Source organism: Chiroxiphia lanceolata, chromosome 8, assembly GCF_009829145.1.
Source record: "Chiroxiphia lanceolata isolate bChiLan1 chromosome 8, bChiLan1.pri, whole genome shotgun sequence".
NCBI classification, from domain to species: domain Eukaryota; kingdom Metazoa; phylum Chordata; class Aves; order Passeriformes; family Pipridae; genus Chiroxiphia; species Chiroxiphia lanceolata.
The window spans coordinates 27,953,678-27,972,865 of NC_045644.1; the positions used below are offsets into that span (position 1 = coordinate 27,953,678).

General features: G+C 37.2%; 1 protein-coding gene across 5 annotated transcripts in view; it reads right to left on the minus strand.

Annotated features, from left to right (window-relative positions):
* OGDHL (oxoglutarate dehydrogenase like) overlaps positions 1-19,188 on the minus strand; it is a 54,532-nt gene that overhangs the window by 26,846 nt on the left and 8,498 nt on the right. For 4 of the 5 annotated variants that reach the window (XM_032694754.1, XM_032694752.1, XM_032694755.1 and 1 more), the window contains exons 3-13: positions 16,628-16,807; positions 12,965-13,067; positions 9,403-9,518; positions 7,505-7,659; positions 4,697-4,843; positions 3,978-4,068; positions 3,287-3,466; positions 2,779-2,907; positions 2,225-2,404; positions 1,813-1,965; positions 453-555 (exon numbers count right to left, since the gene is read on the minus strand). In XM_032694754.1, coding sequence (XP_032550645.1) covers positions 453-555; positions 1,813-1,965; positions 2,225-2,404; positions 2,779-2,907; positions 3,287-3,466; positions 3,978-4,068; positions 4,697-4,843; positions 7,505-7,659; positions 9,403-9,518; positions 12,965-13,067; positions 16,628-16,807 — 1,537 coding nt within the window. Of the gene's footprint in view, positions 1-452; positions 556-1,812; positions 1,966-2,224; positions 2,405-2,778; positions 2,908-3,286; positions 3,467-3,977; positions 4,069-4,696; positions 4,844-7,504; positions 7,660-8,256; positions 8,318-9,402; positions 9,519-12,964; positions 13,068-16,627; positions 16,808-19,188 lie in introns of those variants that run through there. The other variant, XM_032694756.1, reaches the window with a different exon arrangement.

Sequence of the window (19,188 nt, forward strand, 5' to 3'; positions counted from 1 at the left end):
TTGTCTGCATGACAACATAACTTCATCTTAGAGGCACACAATGATCTGCTTTGGTTCTGCTTTCACTCCCTGTGAAGTCCAACTATGTGGGCAGAGGCATGTGACACCTCAATCCCTCATATAAAAATAATATAGCAAAAAGAGCATGAGACACACTCCTTCTTCCTGACAGCAGAGACAATTAACAGTACAGGAAAGTCACTTCTCTGCTGAACTGGGAAGACATCTTTTTCAAAGTCACACCTTACTTCACATGTTCTTTTAAGCAAAATATTTATTTCAAGTTGATCTGGAAGAGTGCTATATTTACCCTTAGCAGGGGCTAATCAAAGGTCACGTAATTCCATTTTAAAGCAACATTATCTGATAAAATCTATTTAAATCCTGGATTATGGACTCAAACTAAAAGTGCACTTGGATAACACTAGGATAAGTGAAAGGACACTTCTTACCAGGCCAAGGTGAATCAAGCCAGTGCTTGATATGTAGGATCTTATTATCCTTGGATCTAGTATATGCTTCTTCACATATTCTATCATACTTTGCAATTTCTTCCTGTAGAACAAAAATCTTTTTTAAAATGGATAAACACAACACCCTTGTATCATAGAGGTGACACCTATCATTCAGTAGGATAACACATTCTCTAAATAAATTATTTAGTTCACAGGACAGGTATTACAGAGGACTGTACCAAGAGCTGAAGCTGCAAGCTTTACTCTAGAATGAGACAGAACTGAAGTACCAAATATAATTTACAGTCATACTTCTAAGATCAGAACCATTCAGCTCTCTTACTCCTGGCTACAGAAGCCACTTAATACTGGAAAAGAACTTATTAGAAAACCAGTCTTTCTGGGAGAGTCTCGTTAAGAATCTGCTGGCCACCCCTGTCAAGGCAACAGATACAATGCCATATTCTGTAGAGGCAGAATGCCTCTGCAATATCTATGCTTCAGTCCAAAACAACATTCAAGTTATTGAGCCAGCTAATCTTTAAAGGCCTTAACAACAATGCTGAGCTCAGTCTGTCCAGCAAAACATCCAGGATCCATGCAGGATCCTGGATCCAGTCACCAAAGCCCATGCCACTACTGGCACACTCTTACAATGATTCAGGAAAGTTACTTCTGCATGAGCTGTGATCACTCCTGCAGATAACAGAATCCACCTACAAAAACTTTTTTCTTGATCTGCAATGTCATGTCACTACATAGTTAGCCACACCTTCTCAGAAGGTCCTTTGCTGCAACTGTACTCTACACACTCATTTTCAAAAAGGTTAAGGTAAAGACCTAACCAGTCTAATGCAGGCACCAGACTCAACACTTCATCCTTCTGGAATACTTCAAATGATCTCTGAATTTAGTTGAATTCTTGCAAGAAAATAAAAAGGTTAAATTGATTCTATTGCATCATTGCTGAACACAAGCCTGCCAGAGTTATAAATATGAAGCTACAATTATACCTGTGGGTGTCTTGCTGCTGAATCAAGAGTCTAGAAATGAAGAACAGCTGAAAAATGCCTCTATTTTCCAATATTCTTATGTGATCACCTTTTACAAATCTCAAAACTGAAGCAAATTTTTCCTATGCAATATGTATTCATTACTTCACAGTACTTTCAGTCCTTTTGTTACAACAATACTATCTATTTTACATGAAAATCCAAACCAAATTGAAACACAAATTGTCAAAGGGTGAAGACTTCTCACAGTGAAAGGAAGGTTTTCAAGCAGACAGCCTACAGTGACAGTTGTGTCTTTTTCCTGAACAGCTCCTTAGGTTCCCTTCAACTCTGTTGATGTGTACCTCAAACTCCTGCAGTGTCACAGTCCCATCTGCAATCAGTTTGTCAGCATATTTCTTCAGCACTGGCACCTGCTTATGGATCTGTTTGTACATTAGAGGCTGGGTGAACATGGGTTCATCCATTTCATTGTGCCCCCTCCTACGGTAACAAACCTACAAAGGGAAAGATTGTTACTGTTGGTAAGGCAAAATGTAAAATGAAATCTTTCCATTTTATAGTTTTACAGATATTTTTAGGAGGTTTGTGGTATAAAAAACACTTATGGCTTCTTGTGGGCCTGTTAGTTGTTTGCCTTTTTAAAATGAGGATGCTGAAGGCCTTTAAAATCAAATGTTTCTTTTCTAAGCCACAGAAAAAGAAGAGAGTAATACATAATGCACAGAATGAAAAGTTAAGAAAACCAAGACTTACCAAGTCAACCACCACATCTTTATTGAATGTGTTTCGCCATTCTGCAGCCACATTGCACACATACATCACTGCTTCAGGGTCATCAGCATTCACATGAAAAATGGGAGCATTGACCACACGAGCAACGTCAGTAGGATATGGAGATGAACGGGCCATACGGGGGTCTGTGGTGAAGCCAATCTAAAAATGACAAAAACTTCTATTAAAATAATTTGGACACCTCCTTCTACTCTGGTTTGAATGTTTGTGTAAATAGTAATTTACACAGCAGTAGCACCAGCTTTTCACTGTGGCTAGCTAGCTTCTTTTTGCTCCCTTAAAACCAAACCAAAGCAAACCTAATCCAATTAAGTATTACAAACTGAATTAAATAAATGTAGGTGATAAAATAGTATCCACTCAGAGTCGCTAGATACTATGATCACTTTCAGAAACACCCCAACCGTTTTAATAAGCAGGGGGGCCAATGCACTCAGCTAATAACACTCAAGAATAAAAACAAACAGGAGAGCAACTATTCAGCAGAAAAGTTGATTGGAAAATGCTCTTGTTACCTGGTTGTTGACCACAACGTGAATGGTGCCATTTGTGGTGTAGGATGGGAGGTCACTAAGATGAAACGTCTCATAAACCACTCCTTGTCCTGCAAAGGCAGCATCCCCATGTAATAGTATGGACATGACCTGAGAGGGAGAATCAGACACTTACATCCACACCTATATTAGAAACCAAAACTGCAATTTAAGCTTCTCAGCAGGATTTCTTTATCCATATTTCTGTAGTGCTTATAAAATAGAACAGTATTTTTATAATACACCTTAAATTTCTCTGTATTTTGCTGCCTTTGTTCAGTTTGCAAACAAAAGGAAGCTTTAAGCCTACTTTCTCAAGTTACCTTTGAGGTACCATGTCAGAAACCTTATCTAGTTCAACAGGTGATATATCTCTTTTGTGGAGAAGGAAAAAAGGAAGATTCTGCACTATGAAACTACTGGTAAACTATTTTTATTAAAAATACTATGAAAAACTGCCATTAAATTTACTATAGTAAACAATTTTTACCTTTTTCCCTGCTGTATCCCCTCGATAAAACTGCTCAGCTTTTGTTTTCCCCTGCACAACAGGATCAACTGCTTCCAAGTGAGAAGGGTTAGCCATCAGGGACAGAGTGATTTTCTTGTTTGTTGCTCGGTTGATCCTCTCATGGTACATTCCCAGATGATATTTTACATCTCCAGATCCCTAACATGCAAGATGCAATCACGATTCAGGAATGTCATTCATACCTGCTGCATCTGATCCCCTACTCCTAAAATTTGTGCCTCAGCCTGAACAATGCATCTAGTTAACTGCAAATCAGTATGCACTATGGGTTTGACAACATAATTTCAAATTGGAACACTGTTCCTATTCTATTACCTTATTATTGCCATGCAATGTTGGGTAAATACTTACAGAATATTGATACTCATTCCATTTATATAAAACAAAGAAAGATGCTTAGAGATTATGAACTCAGGCAAACTCTTACCCATCTACAGTCATTCCTGAGTTATCTTCTGCATGTTAGAGGTACAACATAATCTTTACATTCATTAAGAAATTTCACCAAATCATGTTCCTCAAACTAGAAAAGAAGGCAATGCATTTCAGCAGCTGATAATGCTACTTTCATAATAACCATGACCAAAACAACTAAAAACTACTTTGAATGTTGACCTCTCTATACAGATCTCTTGAAAAAGCATCTTACCTCATCAGCTGCTTCAAGTTTGGGATCAAACTGACAGAAGATCTGCTCCAGCTCTTTTCGGATTACATTAGCCAATACATTCAGTCGACCTCTAAGAAAATTCCAGACACAGTTATATCTCAAAAATGGCAGTAACAGAGTCAACAGCATAAAACTTACAAAACCTACAAACCACCCTATCAGAAATTTGCAAAAGTTCACTTCAAACTTTTGAACCCAATACCCTTGATTCAACTCTTCTTCCTATTGCAAAGTCCCTCCGATGGGTTCCCTCAGATGTTCTATAATAGCTTGCTATCCAAGTGAATTTTGTAGTTATCTAGCAGTCTTTATATTAATTATCTTAAATAATTAATTATCTTAATTATTAATTAAGTCTTTATATTAATTTATATTAATAATTAGTTAAGGCAGACTGCAAAAGTGAGTTCAATACTATTCACTAAGCTTTCCCACTTCCAGATGCTAGGTGACACCATGGCTGCTGCCACTTTTGTTTGCAGCTTCAAACTGCACTGAGAAGAGTTTCTCTACCATTTACCTGTGAGGCCTGTAGCCTCTCACTGACAGGCACTTGTTACAGTTCTGTGTTCCCATTACTTGCTGAGATTGACTCTTGCTACCTCACCTTTTTTAATATCAACTTCGTTAATAAAATTCTAGAACCTAAAACTTAAACACAGTAAGCCCATTTGCTAGGGTGTTTCCATTGACATTACCTATGAGGCATCCCCATTATAACATATTCAATTCCCATTTCACTGGATTTGTCAATGATGGTCTTAAGAGCAGGAATCATTACTTCACATCCTTCCAAACCAAATCTCTTTTCAGAAGACCACTTGCGAGCAAGGAAGTCTTCAAATCTTTGCCAAAAAGAAACACAAAAAAAAAGAGTGTTTGTGTTAAGATAATGTAGCAAATAGTGTCAAACATCTTTTAGCAAATAAAATTACACTGTGTTAAAACATCTGTGAATACAAGTTTTTAGGCCTCTGGAATTAAGTCACACATAGGGAGGAAAACACAGGAAAAATTAAGTCTTCTTTCTCCTCCATCTGAGAAGTATTTACTAGGACTTTGAAACAATTAAGAGTCTCCATCTCAGACCAAATTCCCAAGTTAAACTCTGCTCCCACGTACACAAATACTGACCACTGGGAAGGCAGAGTGACAGCAAAGAAGTCTCTCCTACGGATTGAAGAAAACATAGCAGAGAACCTGTATTAAATACTTGTAAAAAACCAGAGTAGAAAGCATGCCAATTCCATAGGTTCCATTCAATGGCAGGGTTCCTCAGACTGTGTGATGTAACAGCTGGGAGCTTGCCAAGAGCCAGGACACTGGTATCTCTGCCTCAGCTGCAGCAGCAGAATGATGTCAATCCCTGACAGCTCTGTTTTCTTTCACTCTTTAATGCATTTGGGCCAGAGGCAATGTGAGTGGTTAAAAAGTACCTTTTAACAAATGTTGAAAGGATTATATGTTGTAAAGCTTGGAGATACAAAAGGCAAAGAAAATACATCTTCATCAAAGTAACTGTATTGGTTACATCATCTGTGCAATGCCTTGACTCATAACACTGCCATAATCCATTAATACTCAACTTATTCCTCACTTAGAATGCTGACATTTACCTCTTTAGACTGAAATCCTGGAGGCAGTGAAATGAGTTGTTGCCAAAAGACTCTCCTTAGCTCACCCATTAATACCCTTACAATTCAGCCATCCAAGCAACAAGCCAGACCCTCAGCTAAGGTATTCTGCCAGAATCCCTCAGGAAAGTCTGTAGGACTATGCCAGTAAACTGGAAGTGGGGTCCCATGGGAACAGTAAGTCCTACAGAGTGAATCAAAGCAGTGTACATGCTGTTTTCCTCCTCTTTGCAGCTCCAAGTTAAGCCAGTACTGGACAAGCAGCAAGTTCATTATTCGAGGCAAATTGCCACTGAGTGTGCAGAACTACAGTATTTCACAGTCATATCTTGCAAGTCCCCCACATGCCACTACGAGTACACAAAGGCTGGCAGCCCATCCACTGTCACTCCACACATTCTGTACCCAGTGAGGAACATATCTCATGAAATGGATAAGCTGGAAATGTTTGACCCTGCCCAGATCAGACTCCACATCAGGATCTAACGTTTACTAATAAATATACAGAGTAGTTTAAAAATGTACAAGGAATATTTTACAGAAGGAGGAGTTAAAAATGAGCCTTGTACAATAACCTATCGGTAAAAACCACAAAGGATGAGAAATCCAACCTTAAAATTTCAAGTTTCAAGTACCTGAACTCTGCAGTACTTGGAAAGAACATTTTTGAAAACCGTATTCTGGAGCAAAACAATGAAAACCTGCTTCACAAAGCCACAAATCTCAAGAGCACAACCAGGTTTCTAAAAAATCAGATTTTTTTCTTAGATCATTTTCAAACCATAGAATAAAAAATGCACTGGAGAAAACAGGATAGAAATTTTTGTAAAACTATTTTTCTTCCATTTTCAGGAGAGAATTAAATTGGCAGAAGATGAACATTTGGCTCCTTCATCCTACTAGAAATTCCAGATCTTTTCACAGTTTATGCAGGAATAAAAGCACAAATCCTTATCTTAAGATAAATGGAAGTGGTTCATATGGAGCACCTGTTAAACAACAAACAAACTTACTTAAGTGTAATATTCACTTGGCCATTAAGTTATATTTTTATTTCTGTTTAAATGAAACTTTTAACCAAACATACGATCTTGCTACAATACTGCCTAACAAAACACCTGGAAAAAATATCTTCTGACACCTCCAATGAGCACTTCACTTTTATGTCTTTGAACATGGAATCTTAACAAAAAAATGTGCCTTTATAAATCTCTGACACTTGTGTTTATCAAAGGACATGCAAACTGTTTCAGATTGTAAAAACTGGAATGAATCTTGCGTCTGAGAAGTCTTGTTCTAAGGATAAGAGGATAATTCAGTCTCTGGGATCACAGCATTTCCACACAGGTAGCCACAATGGAAGCAACCAATAAGCTGTTTCTATATGTGCTCTCTTACACTGCAGAGACTAAAACTGCTGCTGCCAGGTCATGCAACAGTGCTGCACATCTTGGCACATCCCAAAAGAAAAAGGGCAGAAACAGGACTTGAAATAACATTCCAATATTATTCTGACACCTATTTCCTGAAACAGGATACAAATCTTTAACACAGATCTATATTACTTGTCTGTTAAAACAACTTTTTCCCATTTTATTTCCTCAAGCCAATGAAAACATTGCCCAATATGCCACTAAAGGCTGCACAAACATTACAGAACACAACCTGCCTTTTAAGATAATGGAACACTAAAAGTCACAACATAGACCCGGACACACCTCACAGCACACACTTTCCTTTGATATCACAGCCAGGTTAACTGCACCCACCTGGGCTCCAGATTTCACTGACTCTATTCACCTCAGCAGTTTACAGATGGCACCAGCTCCCACCCAGCAGCCACAGAGCAGTTTCCCAGCACCACCCCAGTACCTCATTGAGCGCACCAGCCTGGCCAACAAAGTCCTTTTTTCCTCATTAGTAAACTTCATAATTCCCGGCGTCTCAAACTTCTGCCGGATCCACTGGCACTGCTCCACATCATTGATGAACATGAACTCCAAGCCAATGTGCTGGCAGTAGGTATTCTAGGAAATGAAAACACCAACAGAGAAGCTTTAGGAGCTAATGGGCCACGAAAAAAACAAATACATTTTTTAAGCTATATTCTCTGTTACTCTTCTGAAAGCTATATTGTCATCTTCCTCTTCCACAGTATCTTCCCCACAGTATTCTATAAGTGAATAAATTATTTTACTGAATCTAGGTTTGTGCCTCAAAGCTTTCTCTACAAAGTAACAAAATTTTGAAAATGGAAGATTCTCATTTGGTGATGTATTCAAAGCAGGCCAATAAACCCACCTTAACTGGCACATTTCACCTAACTCAGTACTGTTCTTACAGGCATAGTACAGTCTTTGCATTAGATGTGCCAGCAAAGATTTCCAGTAATTTACCAAAATTTACCCTGTCTTTTTGAAATGTCACCTGAAATCAAGCAATAAAGACAGTGAGAAGACAGGTATGAAGTCTCATGCAAATTATCTGATAACTGTAGAGTTTCAGAAACCTGGAAATCTGAAAAAGAATCCAAGCAGCTGAGAGCAGAGAAAGGGCAGGGAGAAATGCAAAGACACAACAGAAATTTTATCTCCTTGCTCATTTTTAAATTTTCTTTTTCTTACCTTAAAAAGACTATTTCATCAGAAAAAATGTTTCCAAAATAAAAGTCAACAGAAGTAAGACCTAGTGTGAGTTTGAGACAAAACCACTGTGAACAGAGAGGTTCAAAATCACTCATACAAAGAGCAGTATGTGCTCTCTACTGCCTCTAAAAAGGAATTGAATGTTAACTTCAATTAAAAAAAAATGCAAAGCTCTAGAGAGAAGAGGAAACCAGAGAGTTCTCTCTCCTTAACACAAATCAGTTCCTTGAGGCTTTTAGATTTTGCTATTGATTTTGTCCATTTATTTGCACATTGCAATTTTAAGGATTTTCTCTTGAAAATTGCTACACAGATAAGCTAGAAGTACAAAAACAAGAAAAACCCCAAATATAGAGCTCAAATGCACAACAGAGATAATATGTTAACAATTTACCAAGCTTCAGCTAAGCCAACATAAAAGTCAAACAACTGAGGATATCCAGCACTAAGTCACTCAGCAGTCTGCAAATTCATTATCATTCCTACTTGCTGTTTTGCTATTTGGAGTTCTCCTCGAATGACAGTGATTCCTTCAAATTAGTTTTGCTTTAAACTATTTCTGCTTTGATGACATCTTATGGCATAAACCTTATCACCTGTCAGACAATGAAACTCTACAAAAATGACTGGGGATGGAAAACAAGGAAATCACCGTCTACAAGCTACAGCTGGGCTTTCACGAATTTGGGACCCAGCCTTCACATTTTATCTCAAGTAAAAGTCTCACTAAAGCTGGGGATCTGAAGGCAACCTCTGAACATCCTGAGCACTGTATACAGAGCTGTTTTATCTGTGGTTCAACACTTAAAAGACAATTTCTAAAGGCTCTACTCCTTTAAAGCAATATCAGTTCTTGACAGAGCGAGGGCTCGAATTAGTATTCTACCATATTCACCTCTATTATACTCATCCTTAATCTATAAATTTCAAATATCCAGATAAATGAACCCAAAGGTGCTGCTACCTCTACAAACAGTACAAAGGTTATTCTTCATGTCACTTGAATTCTTTACATGCTCTGTTAATAACTGACAAATTAGAAGTTTTTTTTGTGACTGACAACTGGAAGAAGTTCACTTACAGTCTGGATGAAAACAATCATAAATTCAAAAATGTCCCACTGACCTCCAGGCGTTTGATGATCTCTCGTAAAGAAAGACTGTTCTCATTTCCTCCTATGAAGGTGGTTGTTGGCAGCTGAAAGACTTTGTCCAAATCTGATTCATGCAAACCATAAAACCCTACAACAGGTACATTATTGATTTGCAGAGCAGGGCAGGAGAGAAAAAGGAAACCAGCATTGTTTTTCAAACCATGGCAATTATGTTTAAAAAAACAATATTAAGAAAGAAGGTACCAGAATAAAAATTGAAAATGTGAATATTTTTTAGGTATCCATTAGTAAAACGCACTTTAGTCTGGATTTTAAAAGTAATATTTTAATTAAGTAGTCATCATTTGCTTGGAGGATAAACCATTCTTTCTTGAATGCTCAGACAAAACAACTGAAATTAAAATCACCCAAACCTTGTTTATGTTTTAGCATATTAGCACATATGCCATTGATTCTCCATACTACATCTTTCAGTTCACTCTACAGTAAAACAATTAACTGTGAAGATTGGGATTTATTCCTTGCTCTGTCATGAGCAACAAACACAAAAACAATCCCTCCTGACAGAGAGAACCAGCTGGTTGGAAGCACACTACATTAACAGATACACTAAGAGAAAATACACAACATGCTCAATGTAATGCAGTACAAGCACTCTGGTAGAACTTCCAGGGTGTTTCTATTCACCCTCTTTCTCTTTTTAGGGTAGTTTGAAATAGTCATGTAATGACCTGCACACAAGGATTTCCACACCCCCACCAACTAAAACAAGGAAAGCATATGTTAAAGCATATTGGCCCATCTTGCTTTAGACATACCTAAACTTCTTCTGGCTGAGAATATTATTTAAGAAAATACTTCACTTAACTATTATGCAGTTTCAAAAAACAAAATACACAGCAAACAAGACTGAAAGATTGGTTAAAGACAAGTTAAAAGCTTTGTATGATATAAGCTTAACCTAAACCTGTAAAATGAAGAAAGGAAAAATAGCTTCTTACAATTGTAAGAAGAAAATGTATGACACTTATAACAGATATTATATACAGTATCAGAAAGTCATATGTACATTAAAACTATGTATTTCACAGAGTTTCTGTGTTGGAAGAGACCCACAAGGACCATCAAGTCCAACTCTTAACTGAATGTCCTGTACAGGGATTGAACCTGTGACCTTAGCACTGTGTTCCAACCAACCGAGCCAATCTCAAAGGTTATGTGTGTATGCATGTGTGAAAATATTTTAAAAATTAAAAGCAGCTTCTTTTTAACTTTGAATTCTTTATCTTGGTTCCAGATAAGCTGCAGACATGCACTTTAACACTGACAAGACAGCCTGCACATGACTCTTAAATCAATAAAGAATAGTGCTCCCTATTCCCTACTAAATGACTTTTCTGAAGTTGAAAATGAAGCAGCAATTTAAAGATGAAATAATAACAGAACTTAACATTTAGAGTTGAAGTCAGGTCACAGGACTGCATTGGCACCACTTTTACTACACAGCACTGTCAGTAAATAACACATTCTCTGCTTTAAAAATAATATATTTTAAAATATTCATTTTGGTTTTAGTAACAATTTTAATAATATATTAAAATTTCAAACCTGGAGCAACCAAAAAAAAAAAGGGTAGGTACCACTACTTCTCCTTTTTGGTATCCTAAGAGGTGTTTTCCCAGCAGGAGGTTAGAGGGACACAGGGAATGACAGGGGCTTTAGTGTCATTTGAAACAAAGCAGTGCTAACTGTTTTGTTGGGTTTTTTCTTTGCTGACTTTCCCTCAGACTTCACAGGCTCTTCATGTGCTATCATGCATAAACCAGAACACGTACAGGAGTGATCTGGGCAAACAAAGAACATCTGTGCTTTGTACTGCAGCACCACATACTTACTGAAGCATCACCTCATGTTTAAAGAGATACAACCTTACTGAAATCCTGAGTGCAATTCTACAACTTGAATCATGCTGTAGGTACATCTGTGACTACCTGCATTTTCAGAAGCAACTCTCAGAAGAAATTTCCCACCACAAAGTTTCTCAAAAAGAAACCAGAAGGTAAGATGAAGTAAATGCACAGAAAAAAATCAAACATTAAAACACTTTCTGTATTGGCAGAGACATTTCATAAGTTTCCTGCCTGGAACATTCAAGGATGGGCAACATTTGAGACCCTCCTCTTTTTTGCTGTGCCAAGACTAGGGTAGAAATTTTGTTTGCCCTCACAAACTGAAATTACTTCAGTCTCTCATTCAGAGGTCTCACATATTTTTCCTATGGGCACAAGGGCTTCAGTGTGACGCCTTCTGACCAGTCACAACACTGTACTAAACTATCTGTACATTCCAAAGAAATGTGCACTGATGTGCTGGCTCTGACCCATGCTCCAAACTATATTCACTCACCACATGTCTAATGTATTTTCTAGTAGGTACTTTCTTTTAATTAAAAGTGACAAACTTCAGAGAGAATGCACAATTTGTGTAAGCACCTCTCAGTTTACAGTCTTAGGCACTCTACTGCCTCTTTGTGATCAGAACTGCTTCTTTCCCTACCACCAGAAATAGAAAACACAGCAGCAACGAGGTAGTAGATGAGCTTACAGTAAAATTAAGAAGAATGTGCTTTATCTACTGCTTGCACTACATTTTATGGCTGGTCCAAAAAGCTTCCCAACACATCAAAGAAAAATTGATTCAGTGTCTTCATCAAGTAGAAAACCACATTTTAAACAAACCAGGTAGATTGAAGAGTAGAGAAAAATCAATCAGGTGTTTTTTTATTCAAGCAGAGAGAGGCAAAGCAATTGATCAGTGCAATTTCTGAGACCTGCCCTCCGAGCGACCAGAACTACCTTAACAAAGGCAGACCTTGTGCACCACACTCTTCCAGCAGTAAACTGAAGTGATCACCATTGGATTATACCCACAAGCAAAGAATTTTATGCTTTCCATCTCTTCTTCTGATAACTTCAAACAGACTTCTTCAAGATATACAGAAAGAATAAGTATCAGACACTAGAATCCAAATCAGGTATGAAATTTTCCCTAAGTCCCTTTGTCCAGTGTTTTATTTATTGCTTGTTTTCCCTATTGACTAGCCTTCAGATGTCCCCAGTTCAAACACATATCAAACATAATGGTGTAAGAGTAATTTAGATTACCAGAGTCTTGGCCTAATGTATTGATTAGTATTAATTTCTGGTGTGGTTCAAAAATACAAGATTTAGGGGTTTTATAGAGTGCTTATAATCATCATTCATCAGAAGAAGAGTTCACAGGAACCTCACCTGTGATCTCAAGAGTAGAAATTCCATAGTCCTGAAATTTTAGCCCCCTTACAGATACTCAAAGGCACTATTTCATGATACCAGCAAGCAGAAAAGGAGGAAGGTTCCTTGAAATGTGGCATCCCTGCCCATGGAGTGGGGTTGGAACTAGATGATCTTTAAGGCCCCTTCCAACCCAGTCCTTTCTATGGTTCTGTGAAATGTCTTATTTCATCACCTCAGCCCAGTGAGACACAAGAGCAAAATGACCAGTGCAAGTAAGAAGGTAGCCAGACATACACACCGAGCTTATCGATTGTAGTAATTAGGTCAGATGGAACAAACGAATCCAGGTCTGCATCCAGAATTCCAAGGGGATCTAGCTGAGCCACATGGTGACCACGGATCTGAAAATGGAGGAAAGCAAGAGAAAAATGAAATCACACTAACAAAAGTCAGACAAAGGGAAAAATTCACTGATATCTCTCCACAGTGTATATCTCAGCCATTAAGTCAAATAAGCAAACACCACTAATGTGATGAGAGGGTCACATATTTCCCAAATTTTCTCATAAGAACAAAAAAAAGGCATTATATCACTGGCTACATATACTACCTGTATTAAAAATTAATCAATACACATTAGAACATAACATTTATTTTATCTGACACACAATTCAACTGGGATTACACTGAAGTTTAAGTGAAGAAAGCTACTAAAGATTACTCTCAATTTCTGATTAAAATTAAGGAACTATGACTAGTCTATAGGTCTTATCATTTGCCAATCCAGTAATTTTGTATTTCTGCTTGAATCTTCCTTTCTGAACCTGCAGAATACTAAAACACAGCACTGCTGACCTAAAACACTGATAGGTGCTGAAGTAGTTTATATTGGTAGTGAAAGGATTGCTCTTCCTGAGCTCTGCTCTGCATCAAATAGCATCAGATAGCATCCATTTTCAATTGTGAAATTTTGGAAATTTGATCTGTAATAAAAATTGACATTCGAGACACAAAAGAACACAAATTGAGTGGGGAATTTAGCCATCTTTCAGTTATAAGTATAACTGGTGTCAATGCATGCCACAAGTTGCTATAAACTAGTGCCTTACATTATCATATAACATTGCCACACAAGAAATTTTGATCCAATAGAGCCACAAATATAAAACAATTTTTAATATGTCTCTTATGTGTGACTCTCATATGCCAAATTAACTCATGAAAAGCTTTGTAGAGATGAATATATGAATGTTTTCTCCTTAAAATTTTTCTTTTTAATGACGAATTAAGATCACTTAGGTAGAATTTCATTCACGCTATGAGTATCCTAATTGTCCCTTAAAAAACCCAGAAATTATAAACTGTATTATTAACAGTGAAGTGCATCACACAGTAATAGAGTATGATTGGTCCAAGTATTCTATATTTGCAGGAGAGTTCATAACAAAATGGTTTCCAGTTGTAAAAAACCCAGAAATGCAGCATCTTTTTTAGAACCACCAGCCCTGTAAACTCAGCCCGACTTCTGCAATTCTTTGCATCTCATGAATCACCAGTAATAAAACCCTGACAGGCCAAATGATGCCCACAGCATCATCTGTGCCATCTGACTGTTTACAGCAGCACTAAGTCTATCTGACTGGAACTAAGCAAACAATTCTGTCTCAAGCATCGTCAACGGGAAAGAATTCACCTCCTTAAGTTACATCTGCTCTATACTATTAATAGGAAGAGGAAGAAGACCAGCAAAAATGCCAAAACCCAGAAGAGCAAATCAGTAAAATTATGTCCCATATTACACTTCAGGAGCATTTAACTAAATGACAATATTTTCCTCAATATCAAGCTATTCTTAATAACTTCTACTACTTTCACTGGCTACAGGGAATAGTAACATCTGCAAAAATTGGAGATCAACCTTGTGGAAATACATGCATAAAAAATTTTCATCAATTGCCATAACTTGGACTAAATGCAAGTACAGACTACCTGAAACCAGACCTTAAAATCAAGACTTCTAGACTAAGATGTAAAGAAAACAAACAAACAATCAATAAAAGCCAAACCAAAACAAAAAACCCCACCCCAAAATAAAAGAAGACTCAAGAAATCAATTTTTCTAGACATGTTTTTGTTAAGCACACACATTTCACTGGAAATCCTTGTTTCAGTGTGTTCAGTGCTCTACATTAGAAGAAGCAATAGATTAACTGCCTTTTCAGAAGTCCAGTTCAGCAGACCACAAAGCAGTTTGCCACAAAAACCATAAAACACTGACAGGTTTGAGAAATGAAAATCCTGTATCCTTCTCCATTTCACTTCATTATCAGGCAAAGGAAGGTCACAAATTATTATGCCCCTTCAACACTGAATTGAGAGGGTATTAAATACCTTTTAAAAAACAGACAGTTGCCTTAGGCAATCCTCTTTGATTGTTTGCTGCAGACACATAGGTGCCTGCCACTTACACAGACATTTCTGTTCCATCTCTTGACTTGGGCAGCACACTCTTTCAAATACAGGGAACAAAATGGCAATCCCTGAACTATTTTCAAGTACATCATGTCAAAGCGGCCTCACATTCTCTAATTTTCTCTAATTCTTCACCAATTTTTTACTGCAAGCAAAAGTGGTTGTTTTCTATACACCTCTTTCTAAGCAAATTTCATATATTCTTTACATTCACAAGCATTTATACCCTTTACAGCACGTTTCCAACTCAAAGGTGACAATGCGATGTGTACAGAAAAAGGTTTTCAACAAGTTCCTCTTCTGTTCTCTGATGACATCAGACAGGAGTTAAAATTCTTAAGGCAGGGCAGAACAGACCTGCTCAAGTCAAACTGTAGAAAACTTCTTGGGAAGTTACATACTTATTTAAAAATAAAAATCAAATAGGAACATTTTGCTCAACACAGATCTGGTTTTTGGGGTTGGGGTTTTTCGTTTTATTTCACACTGGTTTTAAGCCTTTTATTGAAATTAAAATACTAAATAGAAGTCTAAATGAAAATATTTAAATTTGTTTTACATTTAGAAAACATGTAACCAAAACCACTGTATTATTTCCAAAATCCTCCTTCATTTAGAGGAAAAGTAATTATATTAGGTCCAATTTCTTAATGTCATAAAAGGGTTAAAAATTTGAGTGTGAAACAAAGTCAGCTTTGATGAACAGCTCTCTAAAAGAAATCTATCAAAGCTGACCCAAACTCTGTCAGCCTTCCAAAATTCAGCTTCTAGTTAATTCATCATTTCTCCTCTCTCTTTTTATCTATAATCCTGCTCAAATCAGGAATCTCAAAATTCACCCTAAATGTAAGAGAAGGAAAGTACATTTCATCCTTTCTTACAAAAAGTAACATTTAGAGCTGTAATACAAACTTTCCCAGAGGTGAAGACTTGGATCATGGAAAAGTTTGCTGTTGAAGAGAGGGGAGTGTTCTTATTTCACTGCACACATCTGGAGATTCACTAGTACCAGTACATACAAGAGAACTCCCTTCACATGAAGCACAGTTATTTCAGATAATGTGGCTTTCCAGTTTGGTCAAGCAACTTACTGAATCAGACACACACACAAAAAATCTTAATACAGTCCAGGGAGCCAAAAGAATAGCAAAGGCTAAGCTTCGACTTGTTTGGCTCCTGCTCCTTGTAAAGGGACAAAACCCAAGAGATTCATGTTCCCTTTCACTAACAGCTCTCTCCATAAAGTGCTTCCAGGCTAAATCAGATGACCAACAACAGGTCTGCAGGTAATATGGATAATGAGTTTGCTAAACCAGCACTTCTGTGTTTAAACACTGTGCAGGAAATAAAAAGCTGTCTAGTTCAAGATATTTTGGATCAGAAGAAAGACAATAGTTAGGCCCAGAAGACAAACAAGAACATAAAAAGGAAGAAAAATATTGTTTGCAAAGTAGAGGCCCTCCCACACCTCCCCCCAGAGAACACTTACTTGGTATGCTCTGATCAAAGACTGCACAGCAAGGTGATCTTCAACAAGCTTTTCAGCTTTACCGGGTGTCTGGGCCAGGCCGTGGCTCTGCAGAAATGATGCTTTCCTTTCCAGCTGCGCGGGCAGATGGGGATCAGGTGCTTGGCCAACATTAGCGTTTCGGAAGAACAAATCCCAGGACTGGACATGTGTACAGAGAGGAAGAAGGAAAATTTGTTACCTCAAACAGAAGTCTCAACCAAAAGCAGGTCCTTCAAGGTGCAAATGCACCCCATTACAGTGTTAAGTACCACAAATTACCAGCAAAAAGAGAGCACTGACATGGCCAAATCTCAGTATAAACTGTGTGTTTTATCTACACAGAGCCCCTTTCCTCCCATTTCTTACACTGAGCTTGCTCAGTGGAAAACTCTCCAGCACATATGAGTGCAAAACACCTTCATCCATTATCCATTCATACAGCTCTTTTTTTTAACTCTGCTATTTATTCAGGCAACCAGGAATGGGTATGATATTATGTGGCTGGTAAAGAGCCTACAAAACAAAGAACTTTAATAAATGAAATTAATCCATTTCTTTAATGATACTTATAGAATTTATGAATTCTATAATTCATAACTGAATACACTATATCAGAATCAGTTCCTAAGGGTTTTTCTTGAAGAAACTGTTTAAAAGCAATTAAAGTCTTTTTGAGTGAGGCTTTTGTTGTAAGATCCCTTCCTCACCAGCTTAGGTCACCTTACTATGAAAGAAATTATGGACCTGGTTCCAGGTCCAAGTCATAACTTTGGAAGGGTACTTATTTCAGAAGCTGAATCACAACAAGCAAAAGATCCTTTCATTTCCATCTACGCTTTTACACAAGCTACTTCACTCACATATGCCCAAATCTTGTTTTCCTGAATTGTTTCCATTCTAATGAGATGGTCACTGTCCCAGATTAGAATGGTATTAGATACATGAACGCTAACAGACATAGGGGATAAAATATCTGAGATGCTTATACTCAACCAAGAAGGAAATCTGCACTAGCAGGCAACTAAGCAATACTTGTGCCCAGCTTACAGTTACCATACAAGTTAATGAAAGGTCATAAAACACTTCCCTCAGCTGGCTAACTCCAGAAAAAAAAAGAAAGCTATTTCAAAACTTTAAAATCTTCGTGACTAGAATAGAAGAACCGATATAAATTTAATTTTGTGCAGTGCACGTTATTTACCCTGGCTGTGAGCTTCAAACTAACACATTTCAAGGAACCAAGGGCCAGAAAAGACAAAAAGTAGCCCAGGGAGTTTATTTTAAAAAGATTACTTAATATATTCATTGTAGAACACACAAAAGAATCAAAATAATGTAGTAAAAACATGGCACAACAGGAAAATATTTATAAAATCACGTTTTCATTAACAAAAAGTCTTCACATTGAAATTTCTTCAAGATTTAAGGTGTTCAGAAACACTATGAGAGGGGAACAATAGAAGAGCTAAACATCATCCAACCTTCCAAGTTCAAGTTATGGAGGGGACTCATTGAACCTGTAGATTAGAACCTCATCATTAGCATTTGACTCCTTTGTTGAGTCAAAACCTTTTCATTTAGATGTAAAAGTTATCACAGCACAGTCCCACAAAGAACTGAATATTTTTTTAGACAAGTGCTCTGCCTAGAGAGTTGCTAACAAAATTCAAATAGACTTGCCCAACAAGTGACTTGTTTAAGGAGAATCAGCACAGGACCCTTTCTTCATGCAAACTCACAAATACAAAGAACATGTTTACATCTGAAGATGCAGCCAGCTGGGACAGAAAGAACCTATACTATTTTTTCCTATCACATTTTTGAACTTATTGATTTGTTGGGCAGGCTTGACATTTAATCAGAGGGGAGGGAAAATACATCATTTGGCTACAGAAAATTAGTTTTTTCTAGATACACATCCATCAAAGCCTTTACAAATTTCTATAGTGTCTTTCAAGATTGATACCAGATTATAGTCTTCAAGTCCTGTGTATCAATGTCAGTCTTTGGTAACAGCATTTGCCATGTGACTGAACAGACAGAAGACCAGCTTGGTCTCACAGAAAACCTGCAGCTTCTCAACTAAATTCATAAAGTTCTTCAAGAAAATGGCAGAGGAGACTTATAACAGAAAAATACATCTGCAAAAAGCCAAACTTACTATAGTGATAGATGATACATTCTTTTTTTTTTTCCCCTCTGTCAGCAAATCTATATTGTAGTTAACCATTATTTTTTCAAGTAATATAACACCATTCAAGTGATTCAGTGGCAACATTCTACTCTCATATAATAAACAGTGTTGCACTTAGAATAACAAGTAACATATTCGTTATCCTGATGGTTTGTTTTTTTCCTAGTGACATCACAATATTTATCAACTGCAGTGAGGACTTAAAAGACACACACTGAGCATCACTACATCACTTAAAAAAGAAAATAAATAAAATGAAGTCAAAACAAAACAAAGCCCCCACACTTTTTCCTAGTACATAAGCCAAGGAAGTGATTACACACAGTAGAGTGGCTGCATGCAGGAT